Source organism: Pseudophryne corroboree, assembly GCF_028390025.1.
Source record: "Pseudophryne corroboree isolate aPseCor3 chromosome 3 unlocalized genomic scaffold, aPseCor3.hap2 SUPER_3_unloc_55, whole genome shotgun sequence".
NCBI lineage: Eukaryota > Metazoa > Chordata > Amphibia > Anura > Myobatrachidae > Pseudophryne > Pseudophryne corroboree.
Window position 1 is genome coordinate 632,482 of NW_026967547.1, and position 21,837 is coordinate 654,318.

General features: G+C 46.1%; 1 protein-coding gene across 1 annotated transcript; it reads left to right on the top strand.

Annotated features, from left to right (window-relative positions):
• Nucleotides 1-2,019: 2,019 nt before the first annotated feature.
• LOC134984444 (zinc finger protein OZF-like) lies at nt 2,020-3,748 on the top strand (the record flags this gene model as incomplete). Its single annotated transcript, XM_063950024.1, has 1 exon — nt 2,020-3,748. A coding segment is annotated over exon 1 (1,698 nt), but the record flags the coding sequence as incomplete, so codon positions are not given.
• Nucleotides 3,749-21,837: the final 18,089 nt, after the last annotated feature.

The following is a 21,837-nucleotide window of genomic DNA, read 5'->3' on the forward strand; positions in this document are numbered from 1 at the left end:
ACTTCCTCTCATTCCGAGAGTGTTAAAAATTATAAGAAGAAGAAAGGTTCCGACGATCCTCATTGTTCCAGATTGGCCAAGGAGGGCTTGGTATCCCGATCTTCAGGATTTACGCATAGGACATCCCTGGCTGCTTCCTCTACGAGAGGACCTGTTACAGCAGGGGCCGTGTCAGTATCAAGATTTACCGCGGCTACGTTTGACGGCATGGCGGTTGAACGCCAGATTCTAGCCCAGAAGGGAATTCCCAGTGAAGTCATTCCCACTTTTATTCAGGCTAGAAAGGATGTTACGGCAAAACACTATCACCACATTTGGAGGAAATATATTTCCTGGTGCGAGTCCAAGAAGGCTCCTGCGGATATTTTTTAACTTGGACGTTTTCTCCACTTTTTACAAGCTGGAGTGGATGCGGGCCTTAAATTAGGATCCATTAAAGTACAGATTTCTGCATTGTCAGTTTTCTTTCAGAAACAATTGGCCTCACTTCCTGAGGTGCAAACGTTTGCAAAAGGGGTGTTACACATCCAACCTCCTTTTGTGCCTCCTGTGGCACCTTGGGACCTTAACGTGATGTTACAGTTCCTTCAATCTCACTGGTTTGAACCTTTTTCAAAAGGTGGATTTGAAATTCCTCACTTGGAAAGTGGTGATTTTATTGGCCTTGGCATCTGCACGGCGGGTGTCCGAATTGGCGGCCTAGTCTCACAAGAGCCCTTATTTGATCTTCCATGAAGATAGAGCAGAGTTGAGAACTCGTCAACAGTTTCTGCCGAAGGTGGTTTCTTCTTTTCATATAAACCAACCTAATGTCCATCTCCCTCGGCACAGTTCCTATAACTGAGGTCTGGAGGAGGGGCATAGAGGGAGGAGCCAGTTCACGCCCTTATTAAAGTCTTAAAGTGCCAATTTCTCCTGCTGATCCTGTCTATGCCCCATGGTTCTATTGATGACCCCAGCATCCTCTACGGACTCAGAGAAAAGGATTTACTGGTAGGTATTAAAATCCTATTATTTATTAGTGCGCAAGCAGGACAGCATTTTCTCTTCTTTGGTGTTTTATTATTCCAACCATGTCACCTCTAGTAATCCCACACGAGCGTCCATGTCACCTCTAGTAATCCCACACGAGCGTCCATGTCACCTCCAGTAATCCCACATGAGCGCCCATGTCACCTCTAGTAATCCCACATGAGCTTCCATGTCTCCTCCAGTAATCCCACATGAGCATCTGTCTCACCTCTACTAATCCCACATGAGCGGCCATGTCACCTCCAGTAATCCCACACGAGCGTCCTTGTCACCTCTGGTAATCCCACATGAGCATCAGTGTCACCTCTAGTAATCCCACATGAGCGTCCATGTCACCTCTAGGAATCCCACATGAGCGTCCATGTCGCCTCCAGTAATCCCACACGAGCGTCCTTGTCACCTCTAGTAATCCCACATGAGCATCAGTGTCACCTCTAGTAATCCCACATGAGTGTCCGTGTCACCTCTAGTAATCCCACATGAGCGTCCATGTCACCTCTAGTAATCCCACATGAGCGCCCATGTCTCCTCCAGTAATCCCACATGAGCGGCCATGTCTCCTCCAGTAATCCCACACGAGCGTCAATGTCTCCTCCAGTAATCCCACACGAGCGTCCATGTCTCCTCCAGTAATCCCACATGAGCGGCCATGTCTCCTCCAGTAATCCCACACGAGCGTCCATGTCTCCTCCAGTAATCCCACATGAGCATCAGTGTCACCTCTAGTAATCCCACATGAGCGTCCAGGTCACCTCTAGGAATCCCACATGAGCGTCCATGTCTCCTCTAGTAATCCCACATGAGCGTTCAGTGTTGATCAAGCTCCAGTCTAAGCATCCTATCTTTTTTTTTTTTTATACACATAAAAGCAATGATTACAGGTAAAACATGTCAGTTATAGAATTATATATTGTATCCTGTAACACCCTGGGTCTTGTCTACTCATTTTATATTTCCATAATGTATTTTATTTCCATCAGATGGACACACAAGCAGAAATATCTCAGAAGGACATCTAATGGTATCCCAGGATTCTGAAATAACAGATAATGACAGTAGACAGGATTCTCCAGAAGATAATCCCATTACCCCAATTATACATCCAGCTCTATCAGCTGATCCCCCTGATTCTGGGAAATGTTCTCCTGATCACTCTGATATTGGTGCATCTGTTACAGCTCTGACAGTAGATACAGAGTTTCCCTGTTCTGTAGATGCCAAATGTTTTACACAGAACACAAAGCTTATTACCCATCATCCAGCTAAGGCAGGTGAGATGCCACTGATATGTTCTGAATGTGGGAAATGTTTTGCATGCAACTCAAATCTTGCTACACATCAGAGAAGTCACTCAGGTGAGAAGCTGTTTTCCTGTTCTGAGTGTGGAAAATGTTTTGCACTTAAATCAGTTCTTGTTACACATCAGAGAAGTCACACAGGTGAGAAGCCGTTTTCCTGTTCTGAGTGTGGGAAATGTTTTACACAGAAATCAGCTCTTGTTACACATCAGAGTAGTCACACAGGTGAGAAGCCATGTTCCTGTTCTGAGTGTAGGAAATGTTTTCCACGGAAATCAGCTCTTGTTGCACATCAGAGAAGTCACTCAGGTGAGAAGTTGTTTTCCTGTTCTGAGTGTGGGAAATGTTTCGCATTTAAATCAGTTCTTGTTAGACATCAGAGAAGTCACTCAGGTGAGAAGCCGTTTTCCTGTTCTGAGTGTGGGAAATGTTTTGCATTCAAATCACATTTTGATATTCATCAGCATACTCACACAGATGAGAAGCCGTATTCCTGTTCTGAGTGTAGGAAATGTTTTGCACGGAAATCAGATCTTGTTACACATCAGAGAAGTCACACAGGTGAGAAGCCGTTTTCCTGTTCTGAGTGTGGGAAATGTTTTGCATTCAAATCACATTTTGTTATTCATCAGCATACTCACACAGGTGAAAAGCCATTTCCATGTTCTGAGTGTGGGAAATGTTTTGCACGGAAATCAGATCTTGTTAAACATCAGAGAAGTCACACAGGTGAGAAGCCGTATTCCTGTTCTGAGTGTGGGAAATGTTTTATACAGAAATCAGTTCTCGTTACACATCAGAGTAGTCACACAGGTGAGAAGCCATTTTCCTGTTCTGAGTGTAGGAAATGTTTTCCACGGAAATCAGATCTTGTTGCACATCAGAGAAGTCACACAGGTGAGAGGCCATTTCCATGTTATGAGTGTGGGAAATGTTTTACACATAAATCAGCTCTTGTTAGACATCAGAGAAGTCACACAGGTGAGAAGCCATACTTCTGTTCTGAGTGTGGGAAATGTTTTGCACGGAAATCACATCTTGTTCTACATCAGAGAAGTCACACAGGTGTGAAGCCGTATTCCTGTTCTGTGTGTGGGAAATGTTTTCCACAGAAATCAGTTCTTGTTACACATCAGAGAAGTCACACAGGTGAGAAGCCGTATTCCTGTTCTGTGTGTGGGAAATGTTTTACACAGAAATCAGCTCTTGTTACACATCAGAGAAGTCACACAGGTGAGAAGCCGTTTTCCTGTTCTGAGTGTGGGAAATGTTTTGCATTCAAATCACATTTTGTTATTCATCAGCATACTCACACAGGTGAAAAGCCATTTCCATGTTCTGAGTGTGGGAAATGTTTTGCACGGAAATCAGATCTTGTTAAACATCAGAGAAGTCACACAGGTGAGAAGCCGTATTCCTGTTCTGAGTGTGGGAAATGTTTCGCATTTAAATCAGTTCTTGTTAGACATCAGAGAAGTCACACAGGTGAGAAGCCGTATTCCTGTTCTGAGTGTGGGAAATGTTTTGCATTCAAATCACATTTCTTTTTCATCCACTAGGGGTCACTGGAGTACTCTTGGGATATGGACGGGCTTCCGTAGGAACACAGCACTGAATATTTAAATTTAGTAACACTCCACCCCTCCATATCCCCGAGCACTTACTCAGTGTTTTTTCTGTGCTGCACGTGGCAACACATGCTTAGCTGAAGTCAGAAGAAAGTTTTATTTTTCATTTTTATTTTTATTTTTTCTACTGTTTGACACATCCCTGTCCCCCTTCCAAAAGGCAGGGTCAGGGATAGTGCAGCTGCTGATTGCAGCACGGGCGTGTCGGGCCTCTCTGAAAGAGCTCCCTCACAGCCCTCACATCCTCCTGCACTGGCTGGCCGGCGCTTACTGAAAAGCCCCGTCGGAGCCTCCGCACGTCTGCAGGAGTGAGGTATGTGAAACGGGGCGGTCAGCTCCCGCTGCCGCCCCGACGTATGGGGACATAGTGCTGGGTGACGGCAAGTGGCAGAGCGGCTCTCCCCTCTCAGCCTCCGGCATCTTCCCGCTCAGGCGCCCGCCCATTCCGGCCCGCTCAGAACCTCCGTGCAGGCACGCGGCTCTCTCCACTCAGACGCCCGCACGTTCGGCACGGACCTCCGTGCAGGCACGCGGCTCTCTCCACTCAGACGCCCGCACGTTCGGCACGGACCTCCGTGCAGGCACGCGGCTCTCTCCACTCAGACGCCCGCACGTTCGGCACGGACCTCCGTGCAGGCGCCGCGGCTCTCCCCACTCAGACGCCCGCACGTTCGGCACGGACCTCCGTGCAGGCGCAGCGGCTCTCCCCACTCAGGCGCCCGCACGGTCGGCACAGACCTCCGTGCAGGCGCCGCGGCTCTCCCCGCTCAGGTACCCGCCCGTTAGGCCACAGCCTCCGGCCAGGCACCTCGGAACAGCAGCGCTACCTGGGTAGCTGACACGCTATATATAGGAGCCCACCGCTGGGACACACGAGGCACATAGCGCTCTACGATACCCGCTGGGGGCCCACACGCTGCGCTGCCGCTGTAATAAGATAAACAGCCATTACAGGGGGGGACATATCAGTGAAATACTGCAGCAGCAGAGGGATTATTACAGTATAATCAGTGAATGCAGCACTGTGATTATGTGTATAAGTAGAGCAGGGCAGCCATTTTTAACAGCTTCCTGTGTCTTCCTCTGTGATTCCAGAACGTTCCTGTCCTACATCTCTTCTCCACCGGAGGCGCAGGGGTGTTCGTGGGAATTTGGGATCAAATTTCATAGTACTGGCCACGTGTATTGCACTGGGCCAGATATATATACAGAGCCACCTTATTGCTATTTTACTGAGCCGTGCAGGTGTCTGTGTTTTGTGTATTGTATTGTCTGTCGCCATAATGAGTAAGACACCAGCAAAAACTAAAAAGCATATTTGCAAAGTATGTGGCAGTGTGTTACCGGATGGATCTACCACATGTAACGTATGTTTTGTGGATTCCGTTCAGAATACCATTTCTGCTCCGGTTTTGCAACCAATTTCATCACCGGACCCTCCGTGGGGTATGTTAGTAAATGTACTGGAGAAATTTCAGACAGAAATGACCGCTGCTCGTCTGGAGCGAGAAACGCTAAGAGCTGAGTCTAGGGTGAGACCGCCAGAACTACCGGAGGCGTCTCAGCCTTGCGTAGGGTCCAAATCCATTTTGGGCAAACGGGATAATTTTCATATGTCTTATGATTTTCCAGTGTCTGCTATGTTGCAGTCTGACGATTCCATCCCAGACCTCACGGAACACGATGAGGGGGAGGAGGGCGAAGTGGAGTCAGACGGCGAGGATGTTAACAGTTCCGGCATTGATGATCTCATCAGAGCGGTACGGCAGTCGCTAAGGTTTCCTGAAGCTGAGCAGCCTCTCACCAATGATCAGGTCATATTTACTAAACGACGGAAGACGCCAGTAAGTTTTCCTGTGTCGGATTCTCTAAATCAGATGTTAGTAGAATCCAGACAGAATCCAGATAAACGGTTTTCTATACCTCGCAGATTTAAGTCTAGTTATCCGTTTCCAGAATCGGTAACGGGTACATGGGAGAATCCACCAATAGTTGATTCTTCAGTGTCAAAGCTTACCAAGAAATTAACCATACCAGTGCCATCAGCTACTACGCTTAAAGATCCGTCAGATCGTAAGATAGAAACTATGCTTAAATCCATGTATGTAGCAGCAGGTGTGATGCTAAGACCTGGATTGGTTGGCATTTGGGTCACTAAGGCGCTCATAATATGGCTTACAGAACTCAAATCGGCTTTACATGACGAAAACCTGATAATTCAGGTGAATCAAATGATTGAGGCTGTAGAGTATCTCTGTACAGCGTCTACTGACGTCTGTCAGCTCACTTCTCGTATTTCATCTTCGCTAGTTACGGCACGAAGAGCACTCTACCTGCGTACTTATCAAGCGGAGGCAGAGGTCAAACGAAGTATAGAGGCGTTGCCTTACGATGGCAAGAAGTTGTTTGGTCCAGAATTGGACGCATGGATTAAGGAGGCTACGGGAGGTAAGTCTGTGTTCTTACCATTGCCTCCACCTGCGCCAAGAAGAAGGTACGCTGGACCTTCGTTCAAATCCTTTAGACCTCAGCCCTTTCGAGGACGTGGCAGAGGATCCGCCACGCCAGCTAGACGTGGTCGAGGACGTGGTTTCCGTCAAACCAACACAACTCGCCAAGACGCTAAGGTTACCGACATGACGGGTTACCAGCCCATCTCGGATCTCCAATTGTGGGAGCACGCCTTCACACGTTCCATGGGGCGTGGTTCCACACGTCCGCGGAGGGCTGGATTCGCAATTTAGTGTTAAAAGGTTACATTCGACTGTCTTCCGCCTCTGCGGTTTTTCAAGACAGGTTTGCCTCTGTCGGACGACAAGAGGACAGTTTTGCAAATTGCCATTCAGTCCTTACTGGATTCGGCAGTGTTGATTCCGGTCCCTGTACACCAACAGGGTCAGGGTTATTATTCAAGTCTATTTGTGGTCCCGAAGCCGGATGGCTCAGTCAGACCAATATTGAACTTAAAGGGCCTCAATCAGTACGTAACTTACTACAGATTCAAAATGGAGTCTCTACGGTCGGTGATTGCGGGGTTAGAGACCAAGGAATTTATGATTGCGCTAGACCTCAAGGATGCGTACTTACACATTCCAATTTGGCAGCCTCATCAGAAATTCTTACGATTTGCAATACGCCAGAACCATTTCCAGTTTCAGGCTCTGCCGTTTGGCCTGTCATCAGCGCCTCGGGTATTCACCAAAGTAATGTCTGTGATGATAGCTCACCTCAGATCCCTGGGAGTGACGATAGTTCCGTATTTAGACGATCTGCTCATCAAAGCTCCGTCTCAACAGATACTTACCCAACATGCGCTGCTAACTTACAATGTATTGGTTCACCACGGTTGGATTGTCAATTTCAAGAAATCACATCTGATTCCGTCTCAACGCCTTCAGTTCCTAGGTATGATTCTCGATACGGTCAATCAAAGGATTTACCTACCACAACAGAAAGTACAAATGCTACGCCATCTAGTACAATTAGTACTCAAACCACGCACAGTGTCGGTACACTTGTGCATTCGCCTGTTAGGCACAATGGTGGCAGCTTTCGAGGCGCTTCAGTTCGGGAGATTTCACTCTCGTCCATTTCAGCTGAACGTGCTTGCCCAGTGGTCGGGCTCGCATCTGCAGATTCACCACAGAGTGAGGTTGTCACCAATAGCAAGAGTTTCTCTGCTATGGTGGCTCAAGGAACACAATTTAACCGCAGGAAGACGGTTCGGAGTTTGCAATTGGATAATTCTAACTACGGACGCCAGTCTCAGAGGTTGGGGAGCGGTAATTCAAAATTGTCAGCTCCAGGGTCTCTGGGCGGATCACGAAAAATTGCTGTCAATAAATGTTCTAGAACTCCGCGCGATTTTCAATGCGCTACGACAAGCGGTGCACATGGTTCGCTCTCAGCCTGTCCAAGTGCAGTCGGACAATGCGACAGCGGTCGCATACATCAACAAACAAGGAGGAACGAGAAGCCGCATGGCAATGCGGGAAGTAGCTCGAATCCTCAATTGGGCAGAATACCACCAGGTGATATTGTCGGCCGTGTTCATTCCGGGAGTGGACAACTGGGAAGCGGATTATCTCAGTCGTCGGGATCTTCACCCAGGCGAATGGTCATTAAATCCAGAAGTGTTTCACATGTTGGTTCAGCGATGGGGTTATCCTCAGGTGGACCTGATGGCATCTCGACACAATCATCAAACGCCCCAGTATGTGTCCAGAACAAGAGATCCAAAGGCAGTCGCGGTGGATGCTCTCACTGTCGCGTGGCCGTACAGTCTGGTGTATCTGTTTCCACCGTTTCCGCTGCTCCCTCTGGTGCTAAAACGGATCAAAAGGGAGTCGCTCACAGTCATACTAGTGGCGCCTCATTGGCCTCGGAGAGCTTGGTTCTCGGATCTTCGAGGATTACTCGCAGACGATCCGTGGCCGCTCCCGATACGTCCAGACCTGTTACAACAGGGTCCTTTTCTTTACCCCGATTTAGCGCGGCTGCGTTTGACGGGGTGGCTGTTGAGACCGCCCTCTTAAAAAGAGAGGGCATTCCAGATTCAGTTATACCAACCATGTTACGAGCTAGAAAGCCGGTTACGGCAGCTCATTATTACAGAATATGGCGAGCCTATATAGGTTGGTGTGAAGCTCGGAAATTTCCGACATCAGCTTTCAAGTTATGCCGCCTTTTGTTGTTTCTACAATCAGGCTTAGATGGAGGATTGCGTTTATCTACACTAAAGGTGCAGGTATCTGCTTTGTCAATTTACTTTCAAAGACGATTGGCTCTATTGCCGTCTATACGCACCTTTCTCCAAGGTGTAATCAGGGTACAGCCTCCTTTCATTCCACCTACAGCGCCATGGGACTTGAATCTGGTTTTGGAGTTCTTACAGTCTTCATATTTTGAACCCTTACAACAAGTGGATATAAAGTTTCTCACTTGGAAAACAATTTTTCTCTTAGCCTTAGCTTCGGCAAGGCGTGTTTCGGATTTGGGTGCCTTGTCATGCAAGCCACCGTATTTGGTGTTTCATGATGACAGAGCGGAACTTCGGACGAATCCCGCCTTCTTACCAAAGGTAGTGTCATCTTTTCACATCAATCAACCAATAGTAGTTCCTGTGTTGACAGCACATTCTGGAACTCTGGATGTGGTTCGTGCGTTACGCGTTTATGTAACCCGAACGTCTTCAGTTCGTAAGACGGATACGTTATTTGTTCTCTATGATGCTGCCAAGATGGGTTGGCCAGCATCTAAACAAACTTTATCCAGATGGATAAAACTGACCATACGCCAGGCTTACCTTCATGCTAGGTTACAACCGCCTACGTCAGTAACCGCTCATTCCACACGTTCTGTGGGAACTTCATGGGCAGCTGGTCGTGGGGCTTCTGCGACGCAGCTTTGCCGGGCGGCTACATGGTCTTCAGTGCACACGTTTGTGCGCTTTTACAAGTTTGATACTTTTGCGGCATCAGCATCTAGCTTTGGCCGCCTAGTGTTACAAGTGCCAAACTGCTCTCCCGCCCACGGGGGAAGCTTTGGTACGTCCCAAGAGTACTCCAGTGACCCCTAGTGGATGAAAAAGAAAATAGGATTTTGGTACTTACCAGGTAAATCCTTTTCTTTGAATCCATAGGGGTCACTGGACGCCCACCCAGAGCAGTTTACTTACTTGGGGTTAGTTCTGAGGATCTTATGGTAACACATTTTCACCGACTGGTTCAAGTTACAAGTGCTGGTTAGGGTGTCAACTGTTAGTTGTCAGTAACGTTATGGGTTAACTTCGTTATTGTCAGTTATGTTATATGTAATACTCCATTATTAACCTCTCTTAATTCCTGTTCGGCTCAGTAAAAAACACTGAGTAAGTGCTCGGGGATATGGAGGGGTGGAGTGTTACTAAATTTAAATATTCAGTGCTGTGTTCCTACGGAAGCCCGTCCATATCCCAAGAGTACTCCAGTGACCCCTATGGATTCAAAGAAAAGGATTTACCTGGTAAGTACCAAAATCCTATTTTTGTTATTCATCAGCATACTCACACAGGTGAAAAGCCATTTCCATGTTCTGAGTGTGGGAAATGTTTTGCACGGAAATCAGATCTTGTTAAACATCAGAGAAGTCACACAGGTGAGAAGCTGTTTTCCTGTTCTGAGTGTGGGAAATATTTTGCATTTAAATCAGTTCTTGTTACACATCAGAGAAGTCACACAGGTGAGAAGCCGTTTTCCTGTTCTGAGTGTGGGAAATGTTTTACACAGAAATCAGCTCTTGTTACACATCAGAGTAGTCACACAGGTGAGAAGCCATTTTCCTGTTCTGAGTGTAGGAAATGTTTTGCACGGAAATCAGCTCTTGTTACACATCAGAGAAGTCACACAGGTGAGAAGCCATATTCCTGTTCTGTGTGTGGGAAATGTTTTGCATATAAATCAAATCTTGTTACACATCAGAGAAGTCACACAGGTGAGAAGCCATTTTCATGCTGTGAGAGAAATAAATCCGCTCTTGTTGAACATATTAGACATTACCCAAATACGGAACCATTTACATCTTCTGGAGTATAATTATCACTGTCATGCAATGTTCCTCAAGGGTCAACCTTATCTCCTATGCTTTATTCAATATAAATGCTACCACTGGGTGATATAATAAGACGTCTTGGCCTGGTCTACCACTGCTATGCAGATGACCTGCTTTTTGCTCCATGTACTGAGAACCTAATACCAATCCTAAACGGTTGTCTAGCTGAGCGCCAGGGGTGGATGATGCCAGTTGGCTGTGACTCAGTCTTTGTGAAACATAATAGAAGCTCACCAACAAAGGACAAGACTTTACCAACCATCTGGATTTATGCTTTGGTGTACAGAATTGAAAATACTGAACATGTGCTGAATCTTTGTGTTGTCCTGGTATGTGGCTGACACAGACATCAGGTATCTGCCACATACAAATCCTCATTCTTCCATCTGTGGACCATAGCCAGAATCAAGCACTTGATTCCCTCAGAAGTTCATAGACTACTGCAATGCCATCTACCTGGGTCTCCCAGTAAAAGAATTACAGAGCTTGCAGCTAGTACAGAATGCAGCAGCAAAGCTGTTACCTAACCAGCCCGTTCCTGCCTCATAACACCCATTCTCTACTCCCTTCACTGGCTGCCTGTAAGATGACAAATCTATTTCATAATTGGCTAACTGACTTTCCCAGCTCAACATTACATGGTCCACGGTACTAGAAGCAGCTTCTGCCTCCTTACTGCCCTGCTTGCTTGCTTCTACAGATGGACTGTTACCAGCAGTACCAAGAATCTCCTGTCATTCATTTATGGGTTGAATGTTTAGCTTTGTAGCCCTGACCATGGAACTCACTGCCTTGCACAGTCCAAGAGGCCTGCACTCTAGAGACCTTCACAAGCAGACTGATGACTGTTACTCACGCTTTTCATTAATGTACCTCTATTTCTCATACGTCCTAGAGGATGCTGGGGATTCCAAAAGGACCATGGGGTATAGACGCATCCGCAGGAGCTTGGGCACACTGTAAAAACTTAAACTGGGTGTGAACTGGCTCCTCCCTCTATGCCCCTCCTCCAGACCTCAGTTAGACTTTGTGCCCAGGCGTGATGGGTCACACACTAGGGGAGCTCTACTGAGTTTCTCTGAAAGACTTTATGTTAGGTTTTTTATTTTCAGGGAGACCTGCTGGCTACAGGCTCCCTGCAGCGTGGGACTGAGGGGAGAGAAGCAGGACCTACTTCTGTGAGTTTCAAGGCTCTGCTTCTCGGCTACTGGACACCATTAGCTCCAGAGGGTTCGATCACTTGGTGCGCCTAGCTTCTTGTTCCCGGAGCCACGGCGTCAATCCCCTCACAGAAGCCAGAAGAAAGAAGTCGGGTGAGTATTGGAAGAAAAGAAGACTTCAGACGGCAGAAGACTTCAGTAATGGAAGTACAGTGGTAGTGCTGCTCTTCATGCTCCCACACACCAACGGCACTCACAGGGTGCAGGGCGCTGGGGGGGAGCGCCCTGGGCGCATGTTACTGGTCTGCTTAATGTGAACAACTGGCAAAAAAAAAAAAGCATTTAGGTGCCGAGGCACCGTGGTTCATCCCCCGCCAGTATACTTTAATTATTTCTCTTATACGGGTGCAGGGCGCGAGGGGGGGAGCGCCCTGGGCAGCGAGTCAGTTTTAACAGTTCTTACTCTCGCTGCCGGGGGCTCCATATACAGACCCCGTCGGCCGCCATGGGGTACAGGGCGCCGGGAGGTGGTGGCGCCCGGGGCAGCATAGATAGTTAGAGCTCCCGGGCGCCGCACACGGGGACCCACCTGAGAGCAGCAGGTGCGCGATTCGCCGGAACTCCCGCTTCCCGAACGTTATCTGGGGTGCACGGCGCGCAGGGGGGCGCCCTGAGAAGCATGGTGCGGAGTATATATATATATATATATATACCCTATATTTAGTACTCAGCCTATTTGGTTTTCAGATCCAGGGGGGCTATAGCGTGCCGAGAGGGGCGGAGCTTAGCCTCACACACTGAGTCAGCGCCATTTTTCCCTGCTGTCCCCGCCAAGAACAAACAGTGGGGAACGCAATGTTTGGACTGTGTTGCCCTCCCAGAGGTGTAATCTCCCTGTGTATAGGGTCCCCGGCTCAATATAGGGTTATATATATATATATATATATATATATATATATATATTATTATTATTATTATTTTTTTGTCGAGCGGGCTTAAGCGCACCGGGAAGGGGCGGAGCTTAGACCTCACAGAGGGGTCAGCGCCATTTTCCAAAGTTCCCCACCGGGACTTGCTGTATACTAAGAAGGAAGGGGGACACAGAGTGTTTTAATGCTGTATGGGTGTCATACAGCATTAGGATTGATAATGGACGCAGAATCCTTGTTGTAATACATAAATACACTGTTTCCCTGTTTTATTTACCCACTATTGGTTAGTCGACGTGTGTCGACAGGTGTGAGGGCTTTGTCAAAGGCGCCTGTGGGGATAACTGTCGGTTTCGCCGACGCTTGCCGGTACTTGATTCAAACAACTAAGTATTGACAGGTTACTTTTGTGTGCTTAAAAAAACAAGTAAACACACTAGGGGAGACATGGCGGTCGGTCGATGCCCTGTCGGCATCAACGGTAATGCCTGGCTAAAAGAATTAACAAGCTGTTATTGACTGGTGCCTGTATTGGTATTTATATATTTTGTTTATATATAAGTAGGGGGAGTGTTATTACAATTGTAGAGGTATGCTTCCCTCAGACCCCTTGGGGTTTCCAAGATTGTGATTATTTTGCCGCTTACTATTCCGGGCTGTCGACATTTCCTCAGTTTCTGTCGGCCGTAAAGTTCCTGGTAGATCCACATCGGGGGCATGTCAGTACATGGTCATACACATTACTGTCACTAGGGACCTGACGGGTCTGGACAATCCACTTGCGTATAGGTTATGTCTATATGTATTTATGTGTAGATATGACTTTATATATGCATGATTACGATATATGTGTTATATGGTGTATTACATGATGTATATACATGAACGCTGAAATAATGGTATTCTCATGGGCTGGTCGCTCTGTTGATTAAGCTCTAGATTGGACGAGTTGGTTTCGATGCTCTCAAGGAGTCCGAATATTAATCTCTTCACAACGCGGAGAGAAATCTATGACAGTCAACTCCTGGTCGACGCAGAGCCCGGTCGCAAAGGATCATACACAGGCAGCTAAGTGAAATTTTATTTCTATACTTTGACCTTATTTGCAATGTATGCACTTGAGGGAGTGTGGTAGTCGGGTAAGCATCCGATAGAATTATCCTGCCCAGAGTGGGTAGGGCTTGCCTATGTTTATTTTTCCTTATAACATTACAGCAGGCTGCCACGTGACAGTAGGTGGTGTGACCGGAAAAATGCGGAGGAGGTCTCCGGGAGATGCTGGTGGGAGGTATACAGCTGTTTGGTGTGGCCTCTCTTCAGTTAATCTCGGCGGTATCCGCTGATAAGGCTAAATTCGTGAGTTAACCTCCTTCACAACGGTGGATGACGCATTCTTTTGTGGGATGCAGTCTATAACCGGTTCGAGACCGTTCTTTTTCTTTTTCCTTTTCTGTGTAGACAGTGGAAGGTGAAAAGGTAAGTGTTCTGCAGCCTTGTTAGGTTCGCAGAAGTGGACGTAGTTTCTGTTTCCACTACATACACCACTTGTCGCTGAGTCTATCTGGCTGGTCCCCACTTCGGTGACCACTTGTCCACTAATTTTCAGTTAGTCTAGGAATAGACTACGACATGTGAGTTATTTATAGAAGCCAAAGGGGAACATTCTGAGTTACGGTTGTTTCCCCTTACTGTTTTTTCTAATAGATTTTGCCACTCCCCTATGGAAGGGGAGGTAACACGCAACGCCTTACAGAGGTGCGTCACGTTCAGGACATTGTCTGGTTGTCCCTGTAAAAAGGTGCATATCCTTGTTTATCTCTGACGGTTCTTCGGCGCAGAAATGGGCCTGTTGTTCCCAACGACGCAAATGTCAGAAGTGGTTTTCAGAGTGGATACTGACCGGTTATGGTTTGGTGTTTTCCTGTGGAAAGAGGTCTGAGGTTCCAGAGTTGGATCGACTTTGAGGTGACACCTCATCAATAGGTTCCATTAAGAAGATGCTGCATGAGAGTTTTTTTTTCGGAGAGCAGGTCTAATACCAGAGTGATTTTCATGGGACCAGTTGGAAATGTGGTCCGGGTCTCACCTGCGCATCCACCGGAATATAATCAAAACGGCCAGGACATCGCTCCTGTGGTGTCTGCTCGATTTTTTCCTTCTAGAGGAATAAAGGTTAGGGATCCAGGTTTAGATCTTGGTGTCCGTGCATATAAATCTCCGAAGCTGGGGAGCAGTCCTTTGCAAGGGACGTATTTCCAGAGGATGAGGTCAGGTTGGGAAACTTGTCTGCTGTAAGTTTTGGCATTAAGAGCTATTTTAGACGAACGTATTCTTCATGCTCTGCCGTGTTAATTCTGCCAGAAGCCTTGTCAGAAATGGCGTAAGTAAGCCGCTAGGGCGGAACAAAAAAAAACAAAACACGAAAATGGCAGAAGATGCACTGTTTGCAGTTGAGGGGGAAGTCTGGTAAACGCTATGTTAGTAGTCTTCATTCCGGAGGTAAACGACGGAGACATAGATTTCCTTTGCGGACATGATATTCAGCCGGGAAAAATACTGTCATTATTGAGAAGCTTTCCCAGACGTGCCAAGTCTTTGTGGAGTGTCGCAATTGGACATGTTGGCGTTTCGCCTCAACGTGAGACCTCGAGGAGAGGGTTCCAGGTTAAGAGACACTCGGGATATAGCAGCGGACATCCCTGTGACACCGTGAGTGTTTTTAGTCGGTCGAGGTGGCCTCTTCGCTTTCACATTTCTGGCAGTGGTAAGCGTAAGATGATCGATGATCCTCTGAACTCCGGTCTAACCAGAGAGGGTTGGCTATCCAGTTTTCATGGTTTACTCATAGAAAATTACTGCCCTCTTCCTTTACGTGAGGTAATGTTACAACAGGATCAGGGTGTGTATCAGGACTTACCGTGGCTGCGTCTAATGGCGGGGCGGTTGAAGGTCGTATCCTAAGCTGAATGGGTGTTCCCAGTGAAGTCGTTTCTTCAATTCTTCCGGCTTGGAAAGAACTCACGGCACAGCGTTACAACCGTTGTTGGAGTAATTATGTGTCTCGGTGTGTATCCAGGAAGGCTCCTATGGAGGACTTTCAGCTAGGTCGTGCTTATCCATACGTTACAAGCCGATGTGAAGGCAAGACTATTATGTTTTTTTGCAGAAATTTTTCTCGTTTGGAAAGTGGTCAGGTTTTTGAATTCGACGTCGGAAGTGGTGGTCTTGTCCCACAAGAGCCTTGTTTGATCTTTCAGGTGGATAGAGAGGAATTGAGTACTCGGTTGATAGTTCTATCAAGAGGGGTTTCGCAGAAATCAGGCTTTTGTTGATGCCGGAGGTTACTTAGGCATTAGCTAGTTCAAACCCCCTTGCTCTAGCCAGGGTTTTGAGTATGCAAGTCTGGCTGGTCCCCACTTCGGTGCAAGTCATCTATTTGGCTTAGTTTGGAGTAACAGAGACCCTGTTTATGTGGTATGTTCCCAGCTTACTTTTGGAGACTGCGTTATGCAGTTTGTTACATGCTGAATCTGTGATGCGGTCTGGCATGTTTGTTCTACGGCTGCTTTGCCGTCACCGAAGTCGGTGGAGGTTCCTTCTTTTGGGAAGATGGGATTTTCTTGGGCGAATGCCCGAGGAGTCTCGGCGGTTTAACTTTGCCGAGCGGATTCTTGGTCGGGGTCAAAAGTTTTTGCCATGCTTTACAAGTTTGATACCCGGATTGTTGAGGACCTTATGTTTGCTCATTCGGTGCTGCAGAGTCGTCCGCACTCTCCCGCCCGTTTTGGAGCTTTGGTATAAACCCCATGGTCCTTTTGGAATCCCCAGCATCCTCTAGGACGTATGAGAAAATAGGATTTTGGTACCTACCGGTAAATCCTTTTCTCTTAGTCCGTAGAGGATGCTGGGCGCCCGTCCCAGTGCGTACTGTGTCTACAGTTATTGCTTTTTGGTTACACCCTGGCGGTGTGTCTTTTCTATCTGGTGGTTGCTACCGTTGTTCATGACATAGCATGCAGGGTCCTATTTTTGTTTCTGTGGACACACGGGTTGTGTTACATATTCTCTCAGGGTTTTGTTCATGCCGTTGACTGGTATTCTACTGAATGCCACGTTCTACAGTGTGTTTGAGGTCTGAGCTGGTATGACACTCACCGTGTTTATAACAATAAATTCTTTCCTCGAAATTGTCCATCTCTCCTGGGCACAGTTTTCTAACTGAGGTCTGGAGGAGGGGCATAGAGGGAGGAGCCAGTTCACACCCACTTTAAGTCTTTACAGTGTGCCCAAGCTCCTGCGAATCCGTCTATACCCCATGGTCCTTTTGGAATCCCCAGCATCCTCTACGGACTAAGAGAAAAGGATTTACCGGTAGGTACCAAAATCCTATTTTACTTCCTAAATAATACATCCCAAATGCTTAGGTCTTTTTTCTGCTGTTTATTTTGTATCTTGTGCTTTGTGTAAATGTGAATGTCTAATACCAGTTTGCACAATCTGTATTGCTGCACGACAGTATGGCGGCCATTGGAACGTGTTTTCACTTCTAGTTTGCCTAACTTGTTGCAGTTACTCATCTTGATCAGGAGTGCTGAGTGTTTTCAGATACAAGATCCTGTGCATATATACCCTGTACATTACCATGTGCATTAGAGTCACCCGGGTTCCATCTGCGGTGGTTTGTTGTATGTTACATCTATATGGTGCGGATACTCCTCTGTATGATTTCATAATAAAAGCTTTTGTTTGCATCTAATTATTACATTATAGCTTTTATTTTTTATTCTGTTTTATATTCCCGTCTGAGTAATTGCGCCATAATGTCTAATCTCGGAGTGGACCCCAGAAGATGTAAAGAAACCGTGTAAGTGTTCCATCATTCTGTTTTGTGTAAGCATACAGGTAAGTGATGGCACGGCGGCCACTGTCCGTCACATTCCGGTGGTATAATGGAAGTGGACTGTCTGGGCTTATTCTAGTCTACTGCAGAAATAAAAAACTCAGCCTTTATCCTGCTTAAAAAAATGACAAAGCCCATAAATCAAGCTTGGCCGGACAAGACAGAGGCCACATTAATGGTGGCACATCATATAGGCTGAGGACCCATGCTTCTGGGATATATGGCATAACTCCCTCTTCACCCACAAAAACCTTCCCTTCACCATTCACAATGTCCACCATTGCCCCTTCAGAAGGGACACAACTTTCCTTTGCTTGTTCCACCTCCTCCTCTACAGAGCCCAGGACCACCTCCATGACCATTTCATGTTTATCTGGAGGCCTGGCATCTGGGAGGTTCATGGCCTGAGATGACCACAGAACAACCAGGTAGTGGGCAAGAAGAATCCACAGCCTCCTGAGGAACTGGAGAGTCCAAGGATCCACCCCACATGAGGCAGAGAAGGGTCAACCACAGGGACTGGCTCACCAATTTCCTTCCTAAAAGCTGCTCTTTACCCAGTTTGGTACCTGTGGGATCCCACTCCAATTTCCCTTGAGAGTCCTTACCCTCACTAATCCCTTCTGAACCTACCAGTTCCTTCCCCTTCCAACCACTCCTCCTTTTTAAGCTTTTCACCACCTGCTGTGTGAGTCCCATCCAACTACTCCATTCCTTGACTCATTGGTGTAGCAACCCCCCCCCCCCCCAACATACTGCTATACTGCAGTTAAGCTGTGAGACTTGCAGCTAGCAGTACTCACTACTCAGCACACGCACTCACATCATGATTACACAGCTGTGCCAGAGACACTGTCTCACTGACACCCAGGACGAGACACTCCCAGAAAGGCATGTATGTATGAGTACGGAGAGAGTGGTCGCAGTGGGGCTGCATGACTGACAGCTGAGCCTGTCTCGTCAGTGAGGTGACAAAATGCAAGATATAATTACCTAGCTAAATCAGGTGCTAATGCAATGTTACATGTATTAAATGAGCACCAAATATATTGATTATTAGATAGCAGCTCCTATGCGGCAACTAGATGCCTTAGACGATATAGATTGTTTAAGTTTCAATAGAGACATAAAAGAGCACTGATGGTATATAAATAAAAATATTTCTAATATTTATTAGAGTTCAACACAATAAAAACAGTTATGCTAATAATAACCAGATAATATGTAGCCACAATATTTCTGATTGTATATAAACTGTATACAGATTCAGCTGTAATCACTCATATTAGATCGATTGTATTTAAATGCAGCTGAATCAGCTGATATGTGCAGTACTGCGGTCCATTAATTAACATATTAGAGTGTAGGAGTTCTCCAATTTATGTATATACCAGAGGGATCCCACGGTATGAAAGTGGATAATTTAAGTAGTTCAGTATCCTCACTTATAGGTCAGTGTTCTCACCCAATGTTGGTAAACTCCGCTGGTTCCCATCAATAGCAAAGTGCAGTGTGAGCTATAAGCGGCTGCAAGTATCCCTCACAGATGGACCAGAGGGAGATGCCACAAGCTCTGATGATCAGTCTGCAGACAGGGCGTCTCAGCACAGCGGAGGGCGGTAGAGTTCCGTCCCGTGTGACAGCAGTGAGGATCAATGAAATTGTTTATAGCGGTGTTAAACGAAGTGGATAAATCTCCTTCAATGGACCGGCAGTAGCTACAACCCTCAACGCGTTTCTCCGCCACAGGCAAACGGCGGTTTCCTCAGGAGATATGAATACCCAATGAAGAAGTAAATGGGTATTTAAAACGTTTGTATCCAATTGGCTTTTGAGTGGTGATATGCACACCTGAGTGAATGCTCGGTGTCGCTTAATTTGTATAGAGTATATCCACATGATGTAATTAATACAGGTTCTCTTTTGTTAAAAAAAAGGAACTATACAGATAATATCAAGCTTAAAAATAAAATTAGTACTTATAGTACATAGTGGTGGGAAAACAAAGAACACACTAATCTCCATATATATGTATATACAGATAGAATTTCTAATGGACATACAGATACCTAATATGTTGCTTTATTAATTTGACATTAAATACGTCTTGCTTTCTAGAGATTATTTTTTATATATAGTTTGAATATTTATTCTCCTCTCTATTCCTTTGAAGGGGTTTCGTGTTTCAAGTTATTCCCACCACTTTCTGAAAACACATATATTCAATATAAAAAGGAATCTCTGAGGAGTATAACCATTAATTTAATTAGAAAGCTCCAAGAAACAAGTAATAACCCACCCAAAACATATCGGACCAAACAACTGTATTCAAAATAGTAAGAGAGAAAATATTCAAATAGATGTTCCTAAGATTTACAGATAATAATAATTAAACAGAAAAATCTTTTCTGAATCATCAGTCGTTGTGACAGACCAACTGAGTTAGCCATGTGCATCGTCATATTCAGTGTAAATGTTTTCGTTGAGACCTAAAGGGAACAAAGTATCTAGTATACAAATCCAGTATGCTTCCGTCTTACAGAGGAGGTTATATCTATCCCCACCTGGGAATGTCTGTTTTATATGTTCAACTCCCTGTATGGACAGAACCCCACAATCACCTCCATGGAGTGAGCAAACATGTCTAGGTACACTGTGTTTAGTTGACTTTTTAAGAATTAATCTTCTATGTTCTAAAAACCTAGAGAGCGTATTGTTCTACCGACATATTGGCAACCGCAAATGCAGGAGATTACATAAACCACAAATGTTGTCTGGCAGTTTATATTGCCCACTATATCGAAGTATTCTTTAGTTCTATATGATAAGAATGATGATCGTCAGTGAGGTGGATGGGGCATCCCATTCCCAGCCGGAACAGCACACTATATGTAAGAGCCGGAGCGGTGCAGGGCTACTGGCTGACAGCCTAGCATCTCGGTGCAGTGGCAGAAGTCTGTAAATGATGGGAAATAACATCTGGCCCATGGCTACTGTGAGGAAATGAGAGGTCTGTGACAATATAGCTATGCCTCATTTCTTATGTCAGATATGTACTTTTTATACCCATATCCCTATACATTCATCTGTTTCCTCATTCTCCATAACATGTCCATTACTGCTCACCCAATATTGTTTAAATCAACCTTAATATTGTTAATATATGCAATTGTGTTGTTATCTGTTACCCTTTAGATAATGTATTCAAGTTAGACCTAGTTTTCTATTGTTTACTACCACCACAGTGGACACTCAAAGGGTGAGTCATATAAGGTACCATTGTCCCTTTTTGTTTACTCCCTATTGTCCAACAGTGAGCTGACCAGACATGGGCCCTCATTCCGAGTTGATCGCTCGCAAGGCGAATTTAGCAGAGTTGCTCACGCTAAGCCGCCGCCTACTGGGAGTGTATCTTAGCTTCTTAAAATTGCGAACGAAGTATTCGCAATATTGCGATCACAAACTACTTAGCAGTTTTAGAGTAGCTCCACACTTACTCTGCCTGTGCGATCAGTTCAGTGCTTGTCGTTCCTGGTTTGATGTCACAAACACACCCAGCGTTCGCTCAGACACTCCCCCGTTTCTCCGGCCACTCCTGCGTTTTTTCCGGAAACGGTAGCGTTTTCATCCACACGCCCATAAAACGCCGTGTTTCCGCCCAGTAACACCCATTTCCTGTCAATCACACTACGATCGCCGGAGCGAAGAAAAAGCCGTGAGTAAAAATCCAATCTTCATAGCAAAATTACTTGGCGCAGTCGCAGTGCGAACATTGCGCATGCGTACTGAGCGGATTTTCACTGCGATGCGATGAAAAAGAACGAGCGAACAACTCGGAATGAGGGCCATGGTTGCTCTCTGGCTGATGTAATCACCTTGATTAGAATATGTATTGTATTCCAATGCTGTAAGATCCTTAGACAAAGAAGTCACACACACCCCATGTAATATGAAGCTTCTGGGGGTATAAGTAGAGCTAACCAGAGAGCTGAAAGAGAGATTCTATGCTCCTTGACTAAGAAGTGATGTTCTGTCAGGAGTTTGTGGTGGGAATTGTCATGTGGAATTGGATTACAGAGGTGTGCTGAGCTGTTTATAGCCCATTCTGTTCAATACACCACTGTTGGTGTTTCATCTACCACTGTGCCTGAGTGATTTGGAACCCAGTATCTTCACAGCTACTATCGATGGTGGGTAACTACCTGGCTCTCTGCCTTTGATGGTAAAACCAGTTATCATCATGTATAGACCATCAATGATTCCTGATCATCAATGGTTGATGGCCAATCTTAGACCAGACCC